Consider the following 23268-nt stretch of genomic DNA (forward strand, 5'->3'; position numbering starts at 1 on the left):
GTTGATCTTACCTACACAAAAGATCCCAAATCGAGTCATTTTGACGGTGCCTGGTATCAAGGTACTTGTTCAAGGTACCATCCTTTCTGGCCTGAGCTACCACAATACTTCCTCACGCAGCTTCCGCTCGTCCCCCTCCCCACCCTGGCCATCCATTCTCTTGCACTGAGGCCAGATACACTTTTAGAGTAAAAGCCAGATGTTGCTGTTCTTCAGGGTTAAGACTGAATGTTTGTGTTCCTCCAAAATCAGATGTTGAAACCTAAGACTCAGCGTCATAGGATTTGAACACGGGGCCTTGGAAGGTGCTTGGGTCACGAACGTGAAACTCTCACGGATGAGATGTGTGCTTTTACAAAAGACCCTGCAGAGGCCCCCTCCCCCTTCCACCATGTGAAGATACAACGAGAGGACAGCTGTCTATGAACCAGGGAGCAAGCACTCAACCAGACCTGGACTCTGCTGGTGTCCTGATCTTGAACTTCCAGCTCCAGGACCGAGAGAAGTGAATTTCTGTGTTTTAGAAGCCACCCCCTTTACGGTATTTGCTGTCAGAGCTCGAACAGGTGAAGACATCGTGTGTAACACCTTCCAATGCCTTCTCATTTTGTTGATTCAAGCCACCTTTTTCTTTTTTTTTGAACCTCAGGGTTGTACCCTCTTTCCTCATCTGGCCACACTGTCTTTGGTTCTTATCTCTCAAACACTGTAGGCACATTTGCTCCTCGGGGAGGGCCCCTGTATTGGCCCCATTTCTCCTCCACGCAATGGAAAAGTAGCCCACAGGGCACTCTCTGCCACATGTTCTGACTTTATCTTCTTTACAGAACTTACCATTCTGTCACCGCGTTTGTCTACTTGTTTGACTAGAATGTCGTTCCATGACAGCGGAGGCCGGGCCTGGCATATATACCAGGGACTGGGAAATGCCTAGCATCCTGTAGGTTGTCAAAAAAATCTTTGTTGAATAAATGTTCGTCGGCGCTCCCGTTTAGCATGCTGTGGGTTGCAAATGCAGTTGGTATAAAACCCCAAGTCCTTACCATGGCCTGAAATTCCCTGCATTATCTGGTCTCTGCTCCCCACTCTGATTTCATCTTTATATACTTCTCCCCTGGCTTATTATGCTCCCGTCTCGTTGGTGTTTTTTCCTTGGAGTCCCAAGATCCAAGCTCAGCCCTTTGCATTTGTCATTTCCTCCTTCCTACCCTACTTCCATCTCCTCCGCCTTCCACATGCTCTTTCCCAGGACCTACCCATATCTCACTTGTCATCACTCAAGATGAACCCCCATGCTGGCTTCTGAGAAAGCTCTTCTTTGGCCACCCTATTTGATGTTGCCTCCCCAGCACTGTGTAACATGACCCTCCTTTATTTCATTCATAGCATTTATGAGTCTCTGCATTTATTTGCTTATTGTTTATCTCTTACACTAGAATTCAATGCATTCAGGGAATCCATTTGGTCTTATTACTACTATATTCCCAGTGCCTTGCACAAGGCACCAGTGTGAATGTTCCAGGACAGGATCTCACCCCTTCCCTTTGATTGGCTTTCAAGGGTTGGTACCTGCACCTCTTTAGCCCTGACATTGCAATTTGATTGACTATCATTCGATAGTCCTAATGGGCTGTTGACAATCTGGTAGCTTGCTCCATTCAGAAAATGGAGGTGGATATTTCCTTGCAAAATCTCACCTGCTATGAGCCACCTGGTTTCTCCAGACCAATACAGGGTAAGGTTTACTTTACAGCAGAGTTAAAAAAAAAAATGTTTACTTTAAAGTAAAGTAAAGTACCATTTACTTTACTTGATAATACAGGGCTAGTAGGTGTTACCTTTTTTGGGTTTTGAAATCCCTTGAGACTCTGATGAACATAAAGGACCCTGCTCCAAAAATAATGTCAGATAGTGCATAGCATCAACTTTTGTGTATAATTTCCAAGAGTTCACAGAACTCCTGAAGCTCATTTATGGATGACTGGTTAAGAATCCCTGTTGTAGGTTCGCCATGCTCCAATATACAACCTCAGGACTCATGCAGGGAGGTGGTCCCAGTACTGCTTCAGGGCCAGCCTGGTGAGGCAAGGAAACAGGACTGACCTAGGAGTGAAAGGTCTCTGTGACCAGGATGGAGGAGGGTAGAAGGAAGAAGAGGAAGAGCAAGAGGAATGGAGGTGGAGAAAGGAGTGGAAAAGTTGAAGAAAAGCAAGGAACGAGGGGCGAGAGAAGACCTGAAAAAGAAAGTCAAGAATCCTTGGATGGAGGAATCGGGGCCATGGACTGCCTGAGATGCTCTCTGGGGTTGTAAACTCTGGTCTTGACCTTCTTGGGCAGAGGACAGTTTCTGTTCCCACATAAGCAGAAGAGTTACAGAAGCCTAAAGGCCAGTTCAAATATAATCACAGAGATACAAAGATGAGTGTCTGCTTAGATGATGTAAGGCTGCGTGGTAGTGAATTGATTCCTGGGACCATGTAGGCGGCCCATCTCTCTCCATTTGGTCTGCTGGGGAATGGACCGGGTTCCTTGCACTCTTTGTCCCTTAATGAAGCTGAGAATATGTACCAGTGGGTTTCCAATGCAGTTTGAAAGAGAATCCTCAGAGTAAACTAAATCTTGACGCAAAAGTAAACATGGTGAGATGACTCTGTAAACATTAGAATTAGATCACACTGAGAACGACCAAGTGGCCAAAGTTGATAATGGCTCATGTCTTTGAAACATGATTCAGTGGACTTCAGTTATCATTCGGAAGAAATGCAGCATGATTACTAGCATCAGTCACTCTTACAACACGTATTTGTTAAAAATATCTAATGCAACTAAAGCATCGTTGAGATATGGAAGGGACACAAAAGCATTATCCACCCCTCCTCCCCGTGCAGAAGGCGTGTAAATTTCTCCTCAGAATCTACTTCTAGGAGTTCCTTAATGAAAACAGAAGATTCTGATTTTTATTCTATTTTTTCTATGATAGTGTTTCCTCCTAACTTCCTTCACCCTCTGTGACGCATTTTAAAATAAGAGAGTTTTCAAATCCATACTTTGTGAAGTAATTCCACTTCCGGGAACCTTGGTGTCTTCTCCTGCAAAATGGAGGAGAAAAGTTGTGTCTCACAAAGTTGTGACAATGAAGGGTCACATCGCTAAAACTAAGTACACAGGGTGCCTGAAGCATAATCAGCACTCGACAAATTGTATCTCCAGTTGGAATTATTATTCTGTTAACATCACCTCATTTTTTTTTTTTATGATAGTCACAGAGAGAGAGAGAGAGAGAGAGAGAGAGAGAGGCAGAGACACAGGCAGAGGGAGAAGCAGGCTCCATGCACCGGGAGCCCGACGTGGGATTCGATCCCGGGTCTCCAGGATCGCGCCCTGGGCCAAAGGCAGGCGCCAAACCACTGCACCACCCAAGGATCCCACATCACCTCATTCTTCCCACATAAGCTGGAAAACATTTCTTTATCCTTCCCCCCAATTCACATAAAATCAGTTACCATGTTCTACTACTGGCTCTTCTTTGAAAACGTTCTTCATAATCGCTCTCCTTTCCCATGCTTCTGCCACTTTCCTCGTTCCTCTTCCTTATTGCACCTTCTCTTCTTCCAAAATGTGGTGTTGGGCAATAAGAGGCTGTTAACAGCTAAGTTTTGGGGGAGTCAAAAGTTTCAGGCAGATTTTTGACTCCATGGGGAACAGGTGCCCCTAACTCGGCTGGTTGTTCGAGGGTCAACCATATATTCGATGTATTTCATTAATTTAATCACCACAACTGTCCGACTCAATACCTATGCTTTTACTTATCAGCCAAAGCTTTCTTCTAATCACTGCAATTGGGCTGCCCTGTTTCTCATCCCTGATCGGCGTTTAGGACATGCTATCTCATCTATAGCATTAAATATATATTGAAATATATTTTGGCAACACTATAGAGTCATAATTAAAAGCACAGATATTGAGATGAGACAGTTGTGGTGATTATTAAATTAATAAAGTATGTTGAATATACAGTTGACCCTTGAACATATAAGGATTAGGGGTGCCAATGCCCCGTGCAGTTGAAAATCCATATATAACTTTTGACTCACCCAAAACTTTACTACTAGCTTACTGTTGACCAGAAGTCTCACCGATAACAGAAGAGTTGATTAACACATATTTTATGTATGTATTATTGTATGTGTCATAAATATTCTTACAGTAAAGTAAGCTAGAGAAATGAAAATGTTATTAAGAAAATCTTAAGTAAAGGGCAGTCTGGGTGGCCCATCGGTTAAGCATCCGACTCTTGATTCAGCTCAGGTCATGATCTCAGGGTCCTGGGTCTGAGCCCTGCATAAGGCTCCCTGCTCAGTAAGGAGTCTGCTTCTCCTTCTCTGCTGAACCTTACTTGCTCTCTCTCTTTCTCTCTCTCTGTGTTCAAACAAATAAATAAATAAATAAAATCTTAAAAAAGGAGAATCCTAAGAGAAAATACATTTACAATACTGTACTGTATTTATTAAGAAAATCCACATATAAGTGGACCTGCCTCAGTTCAAACCCATGTTGTTCAAGGGTCAACTGTAACACTTGATCATACTAAACCACTCAATTCCCTTTTTTTTTGTTAAACATTTTATTTATTTATTTATTTTTAAAGATTTTATTTATTTATTCATGAAAGAAACAGACATAGGCAGAGGGAGAAGCAGGCTCCATGCAGGGAGCCCGATGCGGGACTGGATCCCACGACCCCGGAATCGCGCCCTGAGCCGGAGGCAGACTCTCAAACCCTGAGCCACCCAGGGGCCCCTAAAGATTTTATTTTTAAGTAATCTCTATACCCAACATGTGGCTCAAACTTACGACCCCGAGATCAAGAGCTGCCAGCCAGCCACCTCAAGCACTCAGTAAATACTATCATTAATATTATTACTGTGGGCAGTTCTTATTTCTTCGATTTTTAGATTTTTTTTCAATTTTTAAATTTTTTAACAAAACAGCTTTATTGAGATGTAATTCACAGTGCCATAAAATTCACATTTATAAAGTGTACAATTCTGTGTACGTACCAAAAAAAAATCTGGTTTTTAGTATAGTCACAAAATGGAGCTACCATCACACCTATGGAATTTTAGAACATTGTCATCACCCCAAAAAGAATGTTCATAGGTGACAATGACCTTCTGGTATCGATGGTACGTACCTTTTCCAATAGCTTGCCTGGTGAACTTTTATCAGATTTTCTGTTAAAATTACTTGCTCACATCCTGATTTCCTATAGGATCTGGGCTGACTTCATGCTTGAAGATGTGATAATTTCATCATTGTAAGCGATACTGTGATTGACATACAATTTGAGGATATCATTTCGTGCTCAACTTTTTATTAGTGTTGATTTAAAAAACCAGTTTACAAGTCAGGGTATGTCTATGAATAAAACAGTTGTTACTAAGTAATGGCATCATCATTACAATTAATACGCCCTACTGCATGCCCTCATGCCAATAAGTGCCAAGTAGCTTGTTAAGAACTGCTTTGAAATCCTTTCATAAGAGCTCCTTATGTTGCCAAACTTGTTTTTGATAATGACTGGGAAAGAGGTTGGAGTGATGAAAAAGAATAACATTTTATTTTATTGTATTTATTAATTTTTAAAAAAGATTTTATTTGTTCATGAGAGACAGAGGGAGAGAGACAGAGACAGAGACAGAGAGGGAGGCAGAGACACAGGCAGAGGGAGGAGCAGGCTCCATGCAGGAAGCCTGATGTGAGACTTGATCCCAGACCTGGGATCAAGCCCTGAGCCAAAGGCAGACACTCAATCGCTGAGCTACCCAGGTATCCCAAGAATAACATTTTATTTGAGGATCTTAGAGCACCTGGCAAGGATGCCTTCCATTTTGCAGATTGGGTACACTGAGGTTTGGCTATGTTGCCATCCCAGGAGAGGGCTGGATACACATTAGAATAGTTTATGTTAACATTTTCTGGGCTTTTCCTAAGTACTTCCCCTGCCCTTTTATCTTTTGGCCATTGTGACTGTGTAGCCAGCCAGATTTCTCCTCTCACCTTGCCTGATGAAAAGACTGGCGGCAAATTTGTGATCTACCTGGAGCTACAGTATTGGACTTCAGCTGGGAGTTTATTGGTTTTTTTTTTCCCCTCAGTTCTACTTAAATCTTTTCTCATTCTTTCCTACCCATTTTCAATTTGAGTCATCTTGTTCGAATGTGTGTGTGTGTGTGTGTGTGTGTGTGTCTTTTAAAGCACTTTAAGCCTCTTTGCAAACAACACGGGCAATGCGCACATAGCTAATTTTTTACACGATTCACACATTTCCGTTAGACCCAGGCAGGTTGCACAGTTGAAACACCAGGTTTCTGGAGACAGCCACACTTAGGTTTAAATTCCAGCTTTGACACTTAAAAACCGTGGGACCTTGGACCAGTTTTTTAACCTTTCTGTGTTCCCTCTCTGTAAAGTGGAAATCATAACCCATAACTCAGAGGTGTCTCGAGGATTAAATAAAATAAGTCATGCAAATTACTCGGTGCATAGTAGGCATTCAATAAATGTCAGTTCGCTTCTTATTCCAGTTAATAATGCTTATTAGACCATATTAAAAACTAGAACCAGACTGTGATAATGCATTTCTTTATTAAGTATTTAAGCCAAATAACTAATTTCCCCCAGGGGGAAGGGAGAGATCTGTTGAATTAGATTCAATCGGTGGACTTCTTTATCAATCTTTCCCCCTCCCCTCCAACATTATTTTGTTTCATAGTTCACAATTGAGTGTTCATGCACCACAAATGTCACAGTTCGGTCTGACTTTTAACTCTACTGTGATTCCAAAAAAAAAAAAAAAAAAAATCTATTATTGCATCTGCCCTTTCTTAAGAGCTCAGGGTTGGTTGTGTTAGCAGCTCGACTGTGCTTCCTAACTACTTCGTGCTGACAAACTTTTGCTCTCTACGGTTTCCCTGAGGTCTAAGGATTTCCAGGGTTCCAGTTTTCCAAATGCAACGTCGCAAGCAAGAGAACACAGAGGTGGGTGGGTGCTGCTGGTGCTGCTGCTGGTGCTGCTGCTGGTGCTGCTGCTGGTGCTGCTGGGGGTGGCGGGGTGGGGGGTTGACTCACAGCGGCTGTGTTCTCTCCTGGAAAATATCCTACGTTTGCACTGAAGTGCAGCCACATTCGTCTTCTGCAGGGCGGCAGCCAGGCGAGGCAGGCGACAAGACCTGGGCGCAGAAGGCAGCCGGCGCTCGGGTTGCGCGGCACCTTTAAGAACCGGGCGCTCGGCGCTGGCCCGGCCTCCTTCCCCGCCCACCTCCGAGCTCTGATTGACAGGGCGCCGGGAGGGGCGGGGCCGAAGGAGGCCGCGGAGGAGGCGCCGGGAGGCGCGCGGCGGGGGGCGGGGCCGTCTTGGCGGCGGCGACCAATCAGAGCAGGGGGGCGGGGCCCGCGCGCCCTCCTCCCTCCTTGGGCCCCCCGCCCCCCGGCTTCCCCGCCCCCTCCCCTCTCCTCCTTCTCGTCCTCCTCCTCCTCCTTCTCGTCCTCCTCCTCCCCCTCCTCCTCCTCCCCCTCCTCCTCCTCCTCCTCCCTCCTCCTCCTCCTCCTCCTCCTCGCAGGCTGTGGTTTTTCTGTATGTGTTTCTGGAGTCCTGAGCCTGAGCTAAACAAAAGCAGGAGGCTGGCGGGGCTGCCGGAGTTTGCAGAGCCACGGAGGAGGAGAGAGCCTGAGCTCTGCCTGCCGCCGCGGCCGGGGGAGATCTGGCTTTTGCAACAGCCCACCCCCTTTGAGATCACTCTGGCCCGGAGTGGGGGTGGGGGGCAGCGGGGGGTGGGGGGGAAAGTTTGCATTGCAATCCCCCTGCCTTCCTCTCCTTTCTCCCGATCAATGCATATTTGCAAAAGGATTAAGCCACAGATTTAAGCGCCGGGAGCCCATTTCTGCCTCGCAAAGGAGACCGGACTGAGAGGAAAAAAAAAAAAAAAAAAAAAAAAAAAAAAAAGCAACCAAAAGCCAGCTCTGATTTCTTTTCGTCAAGTGGGAAGGTGGTTTATTTTTCTTGCTTTTCGGAGTCAACACCCTTCCCCACCAGCCCTTATTCCCACCCTCACCCCGCAACCCCTTCACGCCCCCCTCCCCCTCCCCACTCCCCATCCTCCCACCAGCCTCTAAAAGAGGCAAAGGGATTTTTTTTTTTTCTTCTTCTTTTGGTCTTCTTTTTTTTTTTTTTTTTTTTCCCCCCTTCCCTGTTTATCCTGAAAAGGATCTGAAGCCAGCTTGAAGGATAAAAAGCCTTGGTGCTGCCCAGGAGCCGAGCCGAGGAGCAGAAGAGGAAGAGCCGGGGGCTGCCGTTGCCTTTGGAGATGGACGAGCAGCCCAGGCTGATGCATTCCCATGCTGGGGTCGGGATGGCCGGACACCCCGGCCTGTCCCAGCACTTGCAGGATGGGGCCGGAGGGACCGAGGGGGAGGGCGGGAGGAAGCAGGACATTGGAGACATTTTACAGCAAATTATGACCATCACAGACCAGAGTTTGGATGAGGCGCAGGCCAGGTGAGATGGAGGCTTTTCTTTTCCTTTCTTGGGGTTTTTTGTTTTTCTCCCTCTCGCGGGGGGAAACAATGGGAACCGAATCAGCGCAGCGCTTTCTTTTTAAATGTTATTTCTTTTCCCATTCTGATGAGCTCAACTCCATGGCGGAGGAGTAAAATTGCAAGGAGCGTTGTTATCGAAAGTGTAATCGCCCATGCCGAGATGTGGCTGCGTGTGTGTGTGTGTGTGAGAATACAGAGATATTCCTATATGTGCACACAAACACTCAGGCACGCCGAAAATACTGCCAGCCGATCCAAAAGCGGCCCTCGGCACTTTTTACTGCTTTAAAAAAAGTATCAGAGAGAGCACAATTGTCAAGTTTTGAACCCCATTCCCTGCCTTCTTGCTGGGGGACTCCGCAGCATTACAAAATGCAATGTCCCAATAACACTTTTATTTGCAAATTTAGTGACTCCTTACCTCATTCAGAGACTTTTTGCTTTTCGCTCTTGATGCACCCCTCCAAAATGGATTTTTATCTTTTATCCCCCTTCTGCCCCCTTTGGAAAAACAACAACAACAACAACAACAACAAAAAGCAGATTAATTCTTTGTCAGTACTTGTCAGCTCTCCAAAAGATATTTTGCATTCATTTGATTCTGTTTCAAAAGAAGCTAATGGGAAGAAGGAAAACATAATTTTGCTTTCAGGCATATTTGTTAGTTCTGGGCGACTCAGATATTCAGTTTAACTTTATTGTCTGTTCATTTGAGTCAGTTTACCAGCCTTCCAGTGGCACCCAATGTATGGTCCTTTAAAAAGGGGTGGGGGGGGGGGTGGCACAAAAATCAAGCATGCTTTTTTTTTTTTCCTCCATGCTTCTTTCAGGACCACTTAGAATGCAAATAAATAGAAATGAAGGCATGTGTGAATTGCATGTATTTCAGTGCCATAGGACAGGAAGATCTTTATTAAGGAAACATAATAAAGAAGCTGTATAGCTTCTCAACTTAACCCTCTGCCAGGTAGAGGTTCTCCACTCCAGGATTTTACAGGAAATTCTCTTTCAAAATAAAACGTAGAGTCAATGGCAACCCACTAACAGCTTGCCCAAGGCCGATCTCGAAAGGAAGAATTTAAAAAACCTAATGATCACATATGTCTTTACAGTTAATTACCCTGCTTTGTTAAATCTCAGAAGTAGTTGTTTTTCTAAAAAAGAAAATATGTACACTATTCCTATACCCCAGATGACTTAGTTATGTGAAAAAGACCTCATTTATAGGTGATTTTGTCCTACGGAAATAAGGAATTTGAGTTGAGAAAATGAGAAGCAGTTAAAAGCATGGATGTTATGAATTACACCCTTATTTTAGCTGCAAGCACATGCAACATGTAAACTCAAAAGTACTGAGGTTTATGTGTGCTCGAAAACTTAGAAATCTCTGAAGACTGGAACTATTCTTAATTTTTTTTTTTAATGGGGGAAAGTTTTCGGAAATGAATCGGTGCTCTTTTTGAATTGTATTATCTGAAGAGAAGCTAATAATTGTAGTAAAGTGGAAGATTTCCCACTGGCAGTCTCTTTTTGAATTGGAACAGATTTCTCCATTACATTGTTCCAGGAAAATAAACTCAGACATACCAATAAACAGGTTTAATAACAAGTTTGTGAAGTGGAAGGGGCCGGGAAGGCTGGAGACTCACCACTTTTCTCATGTTTGGTCCTACCTCTTTTTGTACAACTGAGGACAGCCGTGGCTTGGCGGGTCCCCCCTTACAGTGGCCTAGATGCTGCGAGGGATCTAGGCTCCCAATTTTGGGAGAGGGAAAGCTCTTCTCTCTCCATAACCCCATTGATGTGCTGTGGAAATGCAGTATTTCTGTAAAGCCGTGTGGGGCTTTTTGTTGTTGTTGCTTTTGTTTATTTGTTTTTCCATTTGGGCCTGTGCGTAAGAATACACTTAAATGAAAACTATTTAAAAAGGCCCCAGAAGGGGTCTTTGATACAGTGAAGTATTTTCCACCTTTTTTTTTTTTTTCTTCTCACCCCACATGAGAACTCAGTCACCACTAAGCTTGCTTTTTGGTTAAACAATGTAACTCTACTTAGCAAATACTAGATCTGTTTTTCCTTTCCTTAGCCATACCTTTCTCATGTACATTTATTATTTACAAAGTAAACCATTAGTGTTTTAGACACCATGCATGTGTTTATTTTGATACTCTTGAATTTTGAGCTTATTACCCCTCTGCTGTACAGTGTATGGAGCATGCTTCTGGTTACTATCCTTAAGGAGAATGTGTTTCTCTCTCTCTATTTTTTAACTTTCACAAGAATTAAAAAAGAATTGCATGTGTCTGGAGTGCCAGGGGTTTCCATTTGTCTTTACACTTTAATTTCAGTTTGTAAACAGAATTCCCTTAACTGATAGCTGATATGATCAGGATTTTGTTTCCAAAACAATATCCTTCTGTTAAGTGCTTCCATAGTAAAATCAAGGGAAAGGTATTGTTGTGTTCCTCAAGTGCACTCTGAATACAAACACACGCAGGAACCAGGTAAATCACTAATCTAAAAGGCAGAATTGTATTTATTTTTTTCCCCAATGGGTGCAAGGTCCTAATTGTAAATAATTGAATTTCAACACCTGCAAATAAGCGGTGTGTGCACAAGAGGCATAATGTGAACACGGAGAAATGAATTTATTCCCCATATGGGTATGTTTGCCCCCTGGCAATGCATTTCCATACTCTTTAACTTGGGGACTGAAATTTTATAAATTGACAGTTCTACTCAGAAGACCTTTCAAGCATCTTGTGTTTATGAGAATACAGGGGCATCTGCGGAATGAATTCGAACACATGGATGAATTAAATTTGAAAACACACACATAGACGGAGAGGCAGACAGCTCCTAGGCTGTGGTGGATGCATAGATTATAGAAAACTGTTACCCCATGCATTTGGCTTTGCCGTATTCATTGCCCTGGATAGAATTATTGGTTTAAGAATTCCATTTTGATTGAACTACTTGGGGGAAAAAAAAAAAAAACGCCCAAGCAAAAACCTAACTCTGCCTAAATGGGCATAATTTAGGTTAGTTCTGTTCTGTAGTTAAATCCCTACTCTCTCCCTGCTAATTAACATTATTTCTTTTTCTATGGCGGGACTCTGTATATTAAGTCATAAAACAATTGAAGCATGCCACAGAGTTATGCTTGGGATATAATTTTGGCTAAATGTTCAGATTTTTCCCCCTGTGCATTATCAGCAGTTTGATCTTGAAAGTCCACCTAAGCTATTATGTTGTTGTTTCTTTCTTGCAGAAAACATGCTTTAAACTGCCACAGAATGAAGCCTGCCTTGTTTAATGTGTTGTGTGAAATCAAAGAAAAAACAGGTAGGAATGAGATTCCAACATTTAAGCATTTTCTTTGGCCAATTGACTCACTTAACCAGCAATGACAAACCCATTATTTAAATATTAAAATTTCAGAATAAAAGTGCTCTCAAGATTGATCGCAGATTCCAATAGGAAGTCCTAGTAGCCCTGCTTCCTGGAAGAAGCACCAAGTTTCTTTGACAGTTATTATCCAGCATTACTGGTTTATTTTTCTTAACTCTGTTACCAGCCTCTTTGAAATTGGGGCTAAGATAGAGGTTCTGAAGGGAAATTTATAGAATGATGTGCCTTTGGGGGAAGAATATGAAAGTAAAAGTCTGTGTCCTGGAGGAAAATATTTTTGGCCCATATTTAAAACGCTCGTTTTTTTTGGAGTTGGGCATGGGGGCTAAACTGTTTAAAGTTTCCTTTCCTTTTTTTTTTTTTTCTTGTAATTGTACCAAGCAGCAGGCTAGAGGTTCTTAGCAGTGTTGTCAAATACCTTTGTGGAAAGCGCCATACAAGCTCAGGTTGCCGGTATTTGAAGTGCCCTGTGATTTTATAGCAGGGGGAAGCGTTGGGTTTAGGGGACTATAATGCCATGAGATCACTCATTCTGTTGTTTTTCTACTTTCTAGAGCTCATATCATGGACTAACACACTTATAACACATCCCAGGAGGGCATTTAAATTTTAAAGCAACAATTAAAAAATAGCAATCATCAATCAGAGGTGTTCTTAAACAACAGATGCTCTGGGAAGGACATTTAGCAACATCCTCTTGTTTGTTTATTTTAAGCCTTAATTTTCCAAAGTGGGTGCATCTCGCCCTTGTGAAAAGAAAGAGTTGAGAAGGCAATCTGAAACTAGGGCATAAAGATGAGGAACGAGGGGTGGTTATATAAAGCGGGAGCTTCTGCTGGCCTCTGGCTTGCTCGCTCGCTTCAGAGCAGTGCAAAGTACCTGCCATCCTATTTATTTATTTATTTTTTACAACAAGGAGTGTAACAGTCAATAATTCATATCTAAACCATATAAGCAAGGGCATGACATGAATGAAAGTGACAATAAATATGATTGCATGCCCGGTTGATATACATTGATAGTTACACATAAAAAAAAAGGGGGGGGGGAGGGCACCCAGGGTGGCTTTCTTTCTGAAAGCTCTCGGTGTTTCTCTTTTAAAAAATAAATAGTTTCAAGATGTGACCACTGATGGAACATGTAATTACTGGGGTCTTGAAATCTATGGGAAATTAGTAAGCAGCTCCTTTGTTGGATGTTATTTGTGTTGTGCATAACATTCTAGACAAAGCACCTGAGCAGTGATGTTCAGACCTTCCAGACTTCCAGGTTGCCTTGCCAGAGCCTAACCTGACTGCAAAGCTGTTAATTACATTATTTTAGCTGTGAAACACCTTTTAAGAGATTTATGAATTGTACATAGAAATATCAAAGAGCTTTTCCGGTTTGTCACACTTTTTAGTTTGCTTGTTTTTTTTTTTTTTTTTCCTATTAACCGGAGCAGGAAACCTCAGTGCATGGCTATTTGTTTCTTCTCTCCTTTTTTTTTCTTCCTTCTCATTTTCTTTTTTGATCTCTGATGCTTATGTACTTTTGAGTAGAGTATTTGGTTTGTTGACATTTGTCTCTAATCTGGTATGCTTTCTTGCCTCTCTTGATTAATAAAATGTAGAAATCAAGACATAAAGGCATATTTGATAATCCAGGCTAAGGCGACTCTATTTTTGAAGACACTTTATCAGATATTTATTGAAAGGAAGCCCATCAGGGCACTTGAATGTATATATTGTGGCCAAAGTGTTTAATTCTAGGCTTCTAATTAAAACCTACTAAGGCAGTAGATCAAAGTGGGTGGGTGTGAATAGAGATCCGGTTCTGGTGTTAAAGAGTTTGTTTCTTATTCATATTGGCTAAACTACGGTGATAGGAAGCAGTGGTATTGGTCAAAATAACACTGGAAAGGCGTCATTTATCATTGGATTGGTATTTTGCTTTTTTAAGAATTTTCTGTCACTTAATGAATTAATGTCTGGAGAGGTAAAAAAAAAAAAATCTAAGTTAAGGTTCTGTGTGCTATCTTTAGAATCACAGATTTAAAACATAGTTGATCAAGTCCTGGAAATGGAAGACGGCAAGGATCACTGCCCCTGTGTAAGGGGAAATAACATGTCCACACGCGCACACATACACACCTAGGCCTTGGGATCGAGAGGGCACCCACGGGTGAAAGTTGAAAAAAAAAAAAAAGACAAGAAAAAAAGGTTGCCTTCCTCCTTGTTATTCTTCCGCTTGGATGTTAGAAGGAGTGAGGGGAAGGAAGAAATGTGTCCTGGAGTGTTGAGTGTTCTGTGTTGAAGGTAGGAGACAGACAACCGGTGTGTGGAAAAGAGGCCTTTGATTCTAAAGCCTGATGACTCCCTTCCTTAGGATCTGCCCAACTCCCGTCTCCCTGCCAGCTTATCTTCCTTGCGGTCGATGTGTCTGAGACACAGAAAGTGTAAAGTTGCAGGAGCTTTTTTTTTTTTTTTTTACCCCCTTCCCTTGATGCAGAGCTGGTAACCAGATCTGTAGGATGGTCAGGTCCTACGCATTCCTTCATTGTTATGGGACTTCTCCTATTGTTACTTCCAAGGGCCCTTGCCTTGAATGAGTATTTTCGCCTTCAATGAGTATTTTTGCTTTGGATGAGTATTTTTGGGCTCCCATCTCAAGCCCTGTAGACGTTACTTGATGTAGGGTGGGCTTGTTTGCTGGTTGGTATTCTCACACCAAGTTCACAAGGTTTGGCTCACCTGGGTCTTTCTATAGGGAGGACGGGACTCTGAGAGGTGCATGGCGGTGGCCTCTATTTTCTGCTTTTACTTTTTTGGTTTCTGTTCATGATTTCACTTGGAGAGCTCAGAAACAAGTAGGAATGCTAGCAGAGATGGTCTCACCAACCTTTTGGAACTTGAAAGAAACACATGCGCACAACACCCAAAGTAGGCAGCAGCGTCTAAATTACAGTTGATTGATGGGTATTTAAGTCAGAAATTACTGTGAGGATATTAAAAAAAAAAAAAAAAACACCTCACCATGTGTCTTCTTGCTTCAGAGTGTGGGTGAGTTTTTATTTTGATACCCTTTTGCTTTTTAAAAATAAATGCTCGGAAAAAAGAATGCCTGCAAAATGCTCGGTGGCAAATCTCAAACAACAGCAAGGAAAACCTTGTCCAGACCCATAGCAATGTGTGTTTCACAAGTGGCTTTTATCTGCTCTCTCCTTCTGGGAACAGAGGGATTTAATACAGAGTTTTGGACCTCAGTATCTCATTTTCTCTTGTTTTTTTTTTTTTTTAGGAACCATTCCTTGTCTTCTGACATATTAGCAATAGGCTGAGTTTTCCATACGCGTATATGTGGTGGTCGTGGGGTTGATGGGATATGGAAGAGGAGGAGGGAAAAAAAGGTAGACACACTGCATTTCTTAAAAAAGACCTTACTTATATTTTCCAGTGTTTCTTTTACTCTTTTTTTTTTTTTTTTTTTTTTTTTTTTTTTACTTTTGTGTCAAAAATCATGCAGGTTTAAAAATGAGGAAAACACGCAAAAAATATTGGGTGCCATTTACTAAGGAGAATATTTATAGATAGCAATGAATAGCTGTAATTGTTGTGAATAGTTTTTAATTTTAGAACATAATAGCTATCTATGGCATTTTCAGCCGGTTTTCCTCTGTGAATTATCTGCGCTGAAGTTAAATCAAATCACTGAAGGAGGTTAAAAAAAAATTATTATTATTATTTTTTGCTTCCTTAACACTCTTTTGTTCTCTCTCTTTTCTTTTTTTCTCTGTGTTCAATTAACACCCCCATCACAGAACTGTAGGTTTTTTTTTTTTTTAAGTCTACTACTGTATTTCACTTTTGACACCTTATCTTATTATTCTTGCCTGCCACTTCTTTATAATACAGCAATTATATCATGGGACTGGTACTCCTCTCTTCTTTACAACATTAGAGAATCATTTGTATGTGTGTGTGCGTGTGTGTTTGTATAAATAGGAGATGGGCATTATGCAGCGAAGCTGTATACAGCAGGGGAATAATTCTGATGGCATGAGGGCTTGAGCCGAGCAGGAGTGAAATAACTTCAGTCAATGTAGGGCTGCCTCTGCTCAGATTCCTTGTGGGGTCGAAGCAGCTGGAGTGACTTCACAGAAGTTCATCCATAGCAGGCAAATGCAAAAACTTTTTCTTGCTGACCAGAGAGTTCAAGTGTTGGATCTCTCTCTCTCTCTCTTTTTTTTTTTTTTTTTTTTGATGGAAGAGGCTGAGAGAGCAAAGGGGAGAATGAGGGAAGGGAAGTCACAACCCGGCTTTCCTTGAACACTACCATTCAGGCACAGCAGTGAGCTCGGCAGAAGGGATGTGATTCGACGATATACGATTTGTCATAATCTGGATGTGAGCTATTGACCTGCAACTCGAGGACTGATGAGAAATACCCCTTCTCTCCAGTTACTTTTATGTGATCTGTTTTAAGGGGTGGGTTAGACAAACTCTAGTATTTGGGAGGTGGGGAGGATGGTGCAAAGCACATTTGGGTCATAACCCATCAGAGGGCTGAGAGTTTTGGAAGTTTGGTGTCACTGCTTCTAGCAGGGTGCCTGTGAGGATTGGGGAGGAGGGAGATCTAAGTTAAAGTGAGGGGATTGGGAGACACACACACACAGAGACTTGGGACCCAGGGTCAGTGGGTGCTGGGAGCTGGGGCTGTGGGGCTGTGGGTTCCCGGTTGGGCAGTGCCGGGAGGGGGCATTGCTGGCCTGTGCATTTAGCTCTCTGCTGGTGCCAGGCTTGTCACATGCTTTTGCCCCTGCTGTCTGCTGACATCCGTGAACTTTGGGTCGTATTATTGGCAAAGTGACAGAAATAGCCGTAAACAGGCAAACAAACCAAAACTTAAATATTGAACATGTTTAAACAGGAGAGCATTTTAATTTTAATTTAAAGCATAACCCCAGCTTCTTCGGAGACACAATTTGCATTCATGCCTTGGGAAAACTTCGCCTTAATTTTGGTTTTAAACCTCTTTTAGATGGATGCTGTTCTGTTTTGAACTTGGTGAGGTGAATCTAAATATACTTCATTCCTTTTCCTTTTAATGTAAAAAAAATTCACCCCAAAAGCCACATGACGGAGGCAGTGTCCGAGGTCCAGCTCCCCAAGACAGACCGTATTCATTTTCCTGTGACCCTAGGGGCCCCCAGTCTCTCTGTACTGTCATTTGTGTCTGGGTACGAAGAATATAAGAGTTCTGGCCCCAGCCCTGCCCCTTACCTGAGCTGGTGGGGTGAGGTGTAAGGAATCCAGTAATTGATAAATAAAGTACAGAGAGGATTCGGGAGTTGTTTGCAAAGTGCTTTGAGCTCCTCGGCCTATCCAAATAAAAGATGCTGTGTTTTCTATGATAAATTATGTCAGGACTCCTAGCCTATTCCATTTCATAGGATGTCACTGTATTAACTCTTTCAGGACACGGGGACACATCCACTGGTCTGTCATCACGTCATGGGTGGTTGGTTGTCTCTCATGGGGAGAATTCCCTGGTTCAATCTTTTGCTCCATCTGCATCTTAGAGATGTCACTTCTCAGAACTTGGCAGAGTGATTTCCAGAAAAAAAAAAAAAAAAGAAGTGCAGGTATAGACTGTCATAAGATTATAAAACCTATCTTCCTTTACGGCAGAATAAGGTCAGTAGTGACTTCCCGGATGGTCTTCTTACCAGTGACAGCTGTGTTTCAATCTCTTATTTATTGGTAGAAATCAAGACTGCAAAGGGTAAAAAAAAAAAAAAAAAAAAAATCATACTTTTGGGTTTAGCTCATACATTCAACTATTCGTTGTGCTGATACGCTGATACTTTAGTCATTAAGCGGGTCCTGGGGTACCCATACTTGCTTGGGACCTACCCCTAAGTAGTTGTAAGATGATAGGCAAATTGCTTAAATAATTTTAGGAGAAACTATAATAGTACTGGGTAAGGACTTGGTCTCTGAAGCCACACTGCCTGGGTTTGTATCCCACATCTCCTGTTCTTTAGCTCTGTGATCTTCAAGTTACTCTACCTCTCTGTGCCTCAGTTTCCTCTTCTGTACAAAGGAGAGAACAGTGATACCTATCGGAGAGGGACGTCGGGAGGATTAAATGAGGTAATACATGTAAATTACAGTGCCTGGCATAAGCAGTCAATAACTGTTAGCTTTTATTTCTGGCCCTGTTTTCTTACATGAAAACGAGAGGCTTGCACCAGATGGTCCCTACAGACCAAGCCAATTCCAAGACTCTGTGATTCTATGCTGAAAAGAGACAAAAATTGCTGAATTTAAGATTCGCTTCCTTTTGTTTCTCTTGCTGTTCTCTTAAAGTGAGAATTAGCTACATCTCTCCAAAAAGGCTGAGGCTGGGTTGGAAGAAAGGAGGGAAAAAAAAAAAAAAGAAATGGGTAAGAACAAAGACAGAGGGTTTTAATTATCCACGGACTGGACAACAACTACCTGAAAAGCTAGAGTTGCATATGTTAGGGAGAGTGTTGTCTTAGCATCAGCAACTGGGGATATTATATAATTATAGTTAAAAATATTTTCTCTCTGAAAACACAGAGACCCATCCATTCCACTTACAAAGTTTCCAAGTAGGAAGAGTAACACCAAGTGGGTTCAGGGCAACCCCACCTCTTCCTGACTTCCTACTACTTTTCATATTTAGGAACAATTTTATATCTGTCATAATGACAGCCTTGATACATAGGAGGTTTATTCTTTTTTTATTCTTTCTGGATAGTTTTCTTTCTTTTTTTTTTTTTTTAAGTAAACTCTGTGCCCCATATGGCACTCGAACTCACGACCGTAAGATAAAGAGTTGCAGGAGCCAACGAGGCGCCGCTGACAGTTTTTGTACAACCCTCAGAACCTAAATTCAGATATATTTTTATCACCTCCCAAAAAACCCAGTACCTATTTTACCAGTCAGTTCATATTTTGCCCTTTGCCCAGCCCCTAGTAATTGCTAATGTCTGTCTGTATGGATTTGTCTGTTCTGGACATTTCACATAAATGGAATCATATAATATGTGGTTTGTTACTGGCTTTTTTCATTTAGCGTAATATTTTCAGGTTCATTTATGCTATAGCATAGCATCAATACTTCATTCCTTTTTTTTTTTTTTTTAAGATTTTACTTATTTGAGAGTGAGAGTTTTGGGAGGGAGGGCAAAGGGAGAGGGAAAAGCAGACTCTTCTCTGAGCAGGGATCCCGACTTGGGCTCGATCCCAGGACCCTGGGATCATGACCTGAAATGAAGGCAACTGCTTAACTGACTGAGCTGCACAGGTGCCTCACTACTTCATTCCTTTTTATGACCAAATAATATTCCATTGTATGGATATACCACAGTTTGTTTATCCATTCATCAGTTGATGGTTAATTAGCTTGTTTTGTATGTTTTTGCTGCTATGAACGTGTGCATCGGAGTTTTGTGTGGATGTTTGTCTTTCTCTGGATATACACCTAGTAGCAGCATGCTGATCACATGGTACTCTATGCTTGGTGTTTGATTGTAGGAGGTGTGCTCTCAAGTCATATTGTAAGTCACCTCAAAGTTTGTCTTCAGCACTCCCAGCCTTGCATTTTTTTTCAACCCTTTTCTCTAAGGTTCTACTATATTTTTGGTCGTCTTTGATCAATACCTATTCTAAATTTTTTTGATAGATTTAAAGCAAAAGAATTAATTTCTACTGCTGGAATATCAGATATCTGGTACCTGGAAGGGAAGGAATTAGTAAAAAAGATAGGGCAATTTTCTGAACAGCAATTTAGTATGAACCTGGATTCTGTTCCTAGCATGGCTGTGTAATATTAATAAGTTATCTGATCTTTTTTAGTAAGTTGTTTGATTTTACATAGCTTCCATTTCCTCACCTGTAATGTAAAGATAATACTACTACGTAAGGTCGTTTGGGAGACTAAAGAGCACAATAAATAATATAATGCATATAGTTGAGGGAGTGTGCCAATAATTGCCAACTACAGTTTTTTATTTTTGTTTTAGTTTTTTCCAAAACCACATGGCAGAGTGCTGACCATCCTTCTCACTAGTTTGGCCCTGTCTCTTCAGGTTGGGTTTTTCCTGGTTCTTCCCAGGGGTTTAGAGGCTCACCAAAATGCTTCCTGAGTCTGCTGCATTTAAATGCTTTAAGTGGTTGTCTGTGTGACAGGAAAAAAGACTCTTGGGCAAAGCTCAGCACCAGGCATCCCAACACATACCTGCCTCTCCCTCCTTCAGTCCTAAGAGTTCTAGGAAGGGAATCCCATAGAACAGTGCTGTTCAGTAAACACATATATAATTTTAAATTCAGTGCTTTAAATTTTCTAGTGGCTCACTTAAAAGAAGTAAAAATAAACAGGTGAAATATATTTTATTTAAGAAATATATTTTGCAACCCAAATAGCTAAAATATTTCCACGTGTGATCAACATAAAAATTAGGAGATATTTTACTTTTTTCTTTTGCACTAAGACTTTGAAACCCATTGTGTATTTTACCTTTACAGCACATCTTCAATGTGGACTGGCCATACTTAGAGTGCTCAAGAGTTACACGGGGTTAGCGTCTTCCATATTGGTCAACTTGGCCATGGAATGATTGTTTTGGCATAAACTTTGGTTTTGTTTATTTTTTTGGCATAGTTTCTGCACTCAGGAAGACACATGATTGTTCCCTACTCAAACTTGGTCTGGTACTTCTGTAGCAATTGATACTACTGTACCTGTTCCTGACGGAAAGCCATGTCCCAGAACAAGGCATATGTCTACGGCATTTCTTTTCTGGCACAGAATGTCTCACTAGTGGGAGTTAGGATGAGGTGATTCCCCTCTACCTTCTTCTGATTTTTACTTTTTTCTTTCTATGACTTATTGTTTAATGATTCTTTTCTATATTCTTAAAAATCTGAAATGTTCCCTAAAATAGAATGAGTGGGTGGAAGCAGCCATCTTGTTTTCTGCCCTGAGAATACAATGAATAAGTACAGAGGAGTCCTAGTGTAACAAAAACTTGCAGGACGCTGTGTCCGGAGTTCCCAGGCCTACTGCTGACTGCCTCCAAAGTATGTTATTTTAAGAATGTCATTTAACCTCTTGATCTTAGGTTTCCACATCCATGGAATGGGCAACTCTAGAAAACCAGTAGCCTGACCCCGCATCCCATAGATCACTAGCCCCAACGTGATCCCTTGCCAAGGCTTGGGATCACAGGATGGAAAGCAGGTGGAGCATTTAGAAAACAAAATTCCTTTTTATTGTTCCTGCAGTTCTCATTTATCCTTTGACTCCTTGTATCTTTTCTAGACAGTCATGTAAAAGTGGTTATGGTGGTGTTAAAGCCACCTCCATCAATCAAGTGGAATTGGAGAAGGCAAACTGGGAGAGAAAAAAAAAAATCACTATTTTTTTTTTCTTAATTGAAGCATTTAGCATCACATTTACAAGGCCAGTTGGAGGCCAGTCCCAGTTTAATCCACCTTGTTGACTCCATGACTGAATACAAATAATGGTTCTTTTGCATCCTATTTGTAGCTATCAGATTCTAGCCTGGAAATTGCTTTTGGGAAATACAGAGTCTGGTTGCAGGATGGGAAGTGCAGTCTACAGCTCTGCAAGTTCCTACGGGGCCGCCTGGAAAGTTGGGAAACTTGGTTTTGGTTTTCACCTTGGAACTGGGGAGAGGGTCACTTGTTCACCTCTGGCCTCCCCTGAAATGCTAAAAGGAGGTCTGAGTCCCACCCACCTGTCAGGAGGGCTTTTGGAAGCTTCAAGTGAGGGTATTCAGCAAGATGTCTGGCTCTCTTTGAGTGTGGTCCAGGGAGTGTGAGGGCAAGTGTGGCTGTCGCGCGTGGAGACAGGACGGAATCTGCCAGCGGGGCAGAGGAATAAGTTTACCTAGTGGCCTGTGCTGGTAGGCCGGGCAGGCAGGGCCGGCGGGCGGCTTTTCTGGGGGCTCTAGGTGATCCGGGGCCGACTGCGTCCCTGTAGGAGAATCCTCCTTATAATTGCCATTGTTAATCGAATTGAAAGTTTGCATTTCTCTTTTGTCCCCGAACAAAGAAAACCTCTCGGGGACCCTGATGGGGAGCCCGAGATGCGTGTGTCCCGAAAGGCCCTCCACGGAGGGGAGGGTGTGCTCGTCGGAGCCCTCCTGCAGAATGTGCCTGCGGAGGCCCCGGGACCTGCCTGCAGAATGTGCATGTGGAGGTCCGGGACCTGCCTGCAGAATGTGCATGTGGAGGTCCGGGACCTGCCTGCAGAATGTGCATGCGGAGGCCCCGGGACCTTCCTGCAGAATGTGCATGTGGAGGCCCCGGACCTTCCTGCAGAATGTGCATGCGGAGGCCCCGGGACCTGCCTGCAGAATGTGCATGCAGAGGCCCGGGACCTTTCTGCAGAAGTGCATGCGGAGGCCCGGGACCTTCCTGCAGAATGTGCATGCGGAGGCCCGGGACCTTCCTGCAGAATGTGCACGCGGAGGCCCGGGACCTTGCATCCCGCTTCCATCAGCAAACACTTGCAAACAAAGCGCGGCGGCCGGGCCGGCTTCCCTTTGTGCGGCCTGCCGACTGGGGTACCCGTGACCCCGCGGCCCCGGCGACGGCGAGGCGCGGCAGCCGGGCCACGCGCGGGTGGGTGCGGGGCCGCCGGGCGGCCGGGAGGTGCGCCGAGCCGCGGGGTCAAGGGCGCGGGGTCAAGGGCGGCCAGGTGGGCGGGCGGGGGCTCACCCCGGTGGAGGACGGAGGGCGGAGCCCGCAGGCAGGAGTTTGAGGGGATGCGCCGCGCCCGCAAACTTCGGGAACTTAGGGGAGAGGCCGGGCGGGGGCGCAGGGGAAGGGGGCGGGGTCCCTGCGGGCGCGCGCCCCAGGGTCCCCCGGAGTCCCCCGGAGTGGGGCGGGGGCGGGGGTGCCTCCGCGGCCGCGTGTCCCCCCCCGGACCCCCCCCAGCCCGCTGACCGCGCTGCCCTTGCCCCCGGGAGGACCCCGTGTCTGCCTCCCTCCCCCGGGGGCCGCGCGGCCTTTCCGGGCACCCAGTGGGTGGGCCCTGCGGTCACGGGGCGGGGCGGAGCCTCGGGGTCGGCGGGCGGGGGGGGGGGGTGCCCAGGGGGGTGCCCGGGGTGGCCGCGCAAGCACAGGTGCCACGCACGAGGCGGCCTGCAGGCACGTGGCTGGGGATGCGCGTGCGCTCACACGCGCGCACATGGATTGGCAGCGCCTTCCTCAGCCCCGTGTT

At 43.7% G+C, this 23268-nt stretch overlaps 1 protein-coding gene across 5 annotated transcripts in view; it reads left to right on the forward strand.

Moving 5' to 3' along the window:
* Positions 1 to 7497: 7497 nt before the first annotated feature.
* PBX1 (PBX homeobox 1) overlaps positions 7498 to 23268 on the forward strand; it is a 325769-nt gene continuing 309998 nt past the window's right edge. For 4 of the 5 annotated variants that reach the window (XM_072814604.1, XM_072814610.1, XM_072814602.1 and 1 more), the window contains exons 1-2: positions 7498 to 8557; positions 11870 to 11943. In XM_072814604.1, coding sequence (XP_072670705.1) covers positions 8367 to 8557; positions 11870 to 11943 — 265 coding nt within the window. In that variant the 5' untranslated portion in view covers positions 7498 to 8366. The remainder of the gene's footprint in view (positions 8558 to 11869; positions 11944 to 23268) is intronic. The other variant, XM_072814603.1, reaches the window with a different exon arrangement.

The sequence above is a fragment of the Canis lupus genome, chromosome 38 (assembly GCF_048164855.1).
Source record: "Canis lupus baileyi chromosome 38, mCanLup2.hap1, whole genome shotgun sequence".
Classification (NCBI taxonomy): Eukaryota; Metazoa; Chordata; class Mammalia; order Carnivora; family Canidae; genus Canis; species Canis lupus.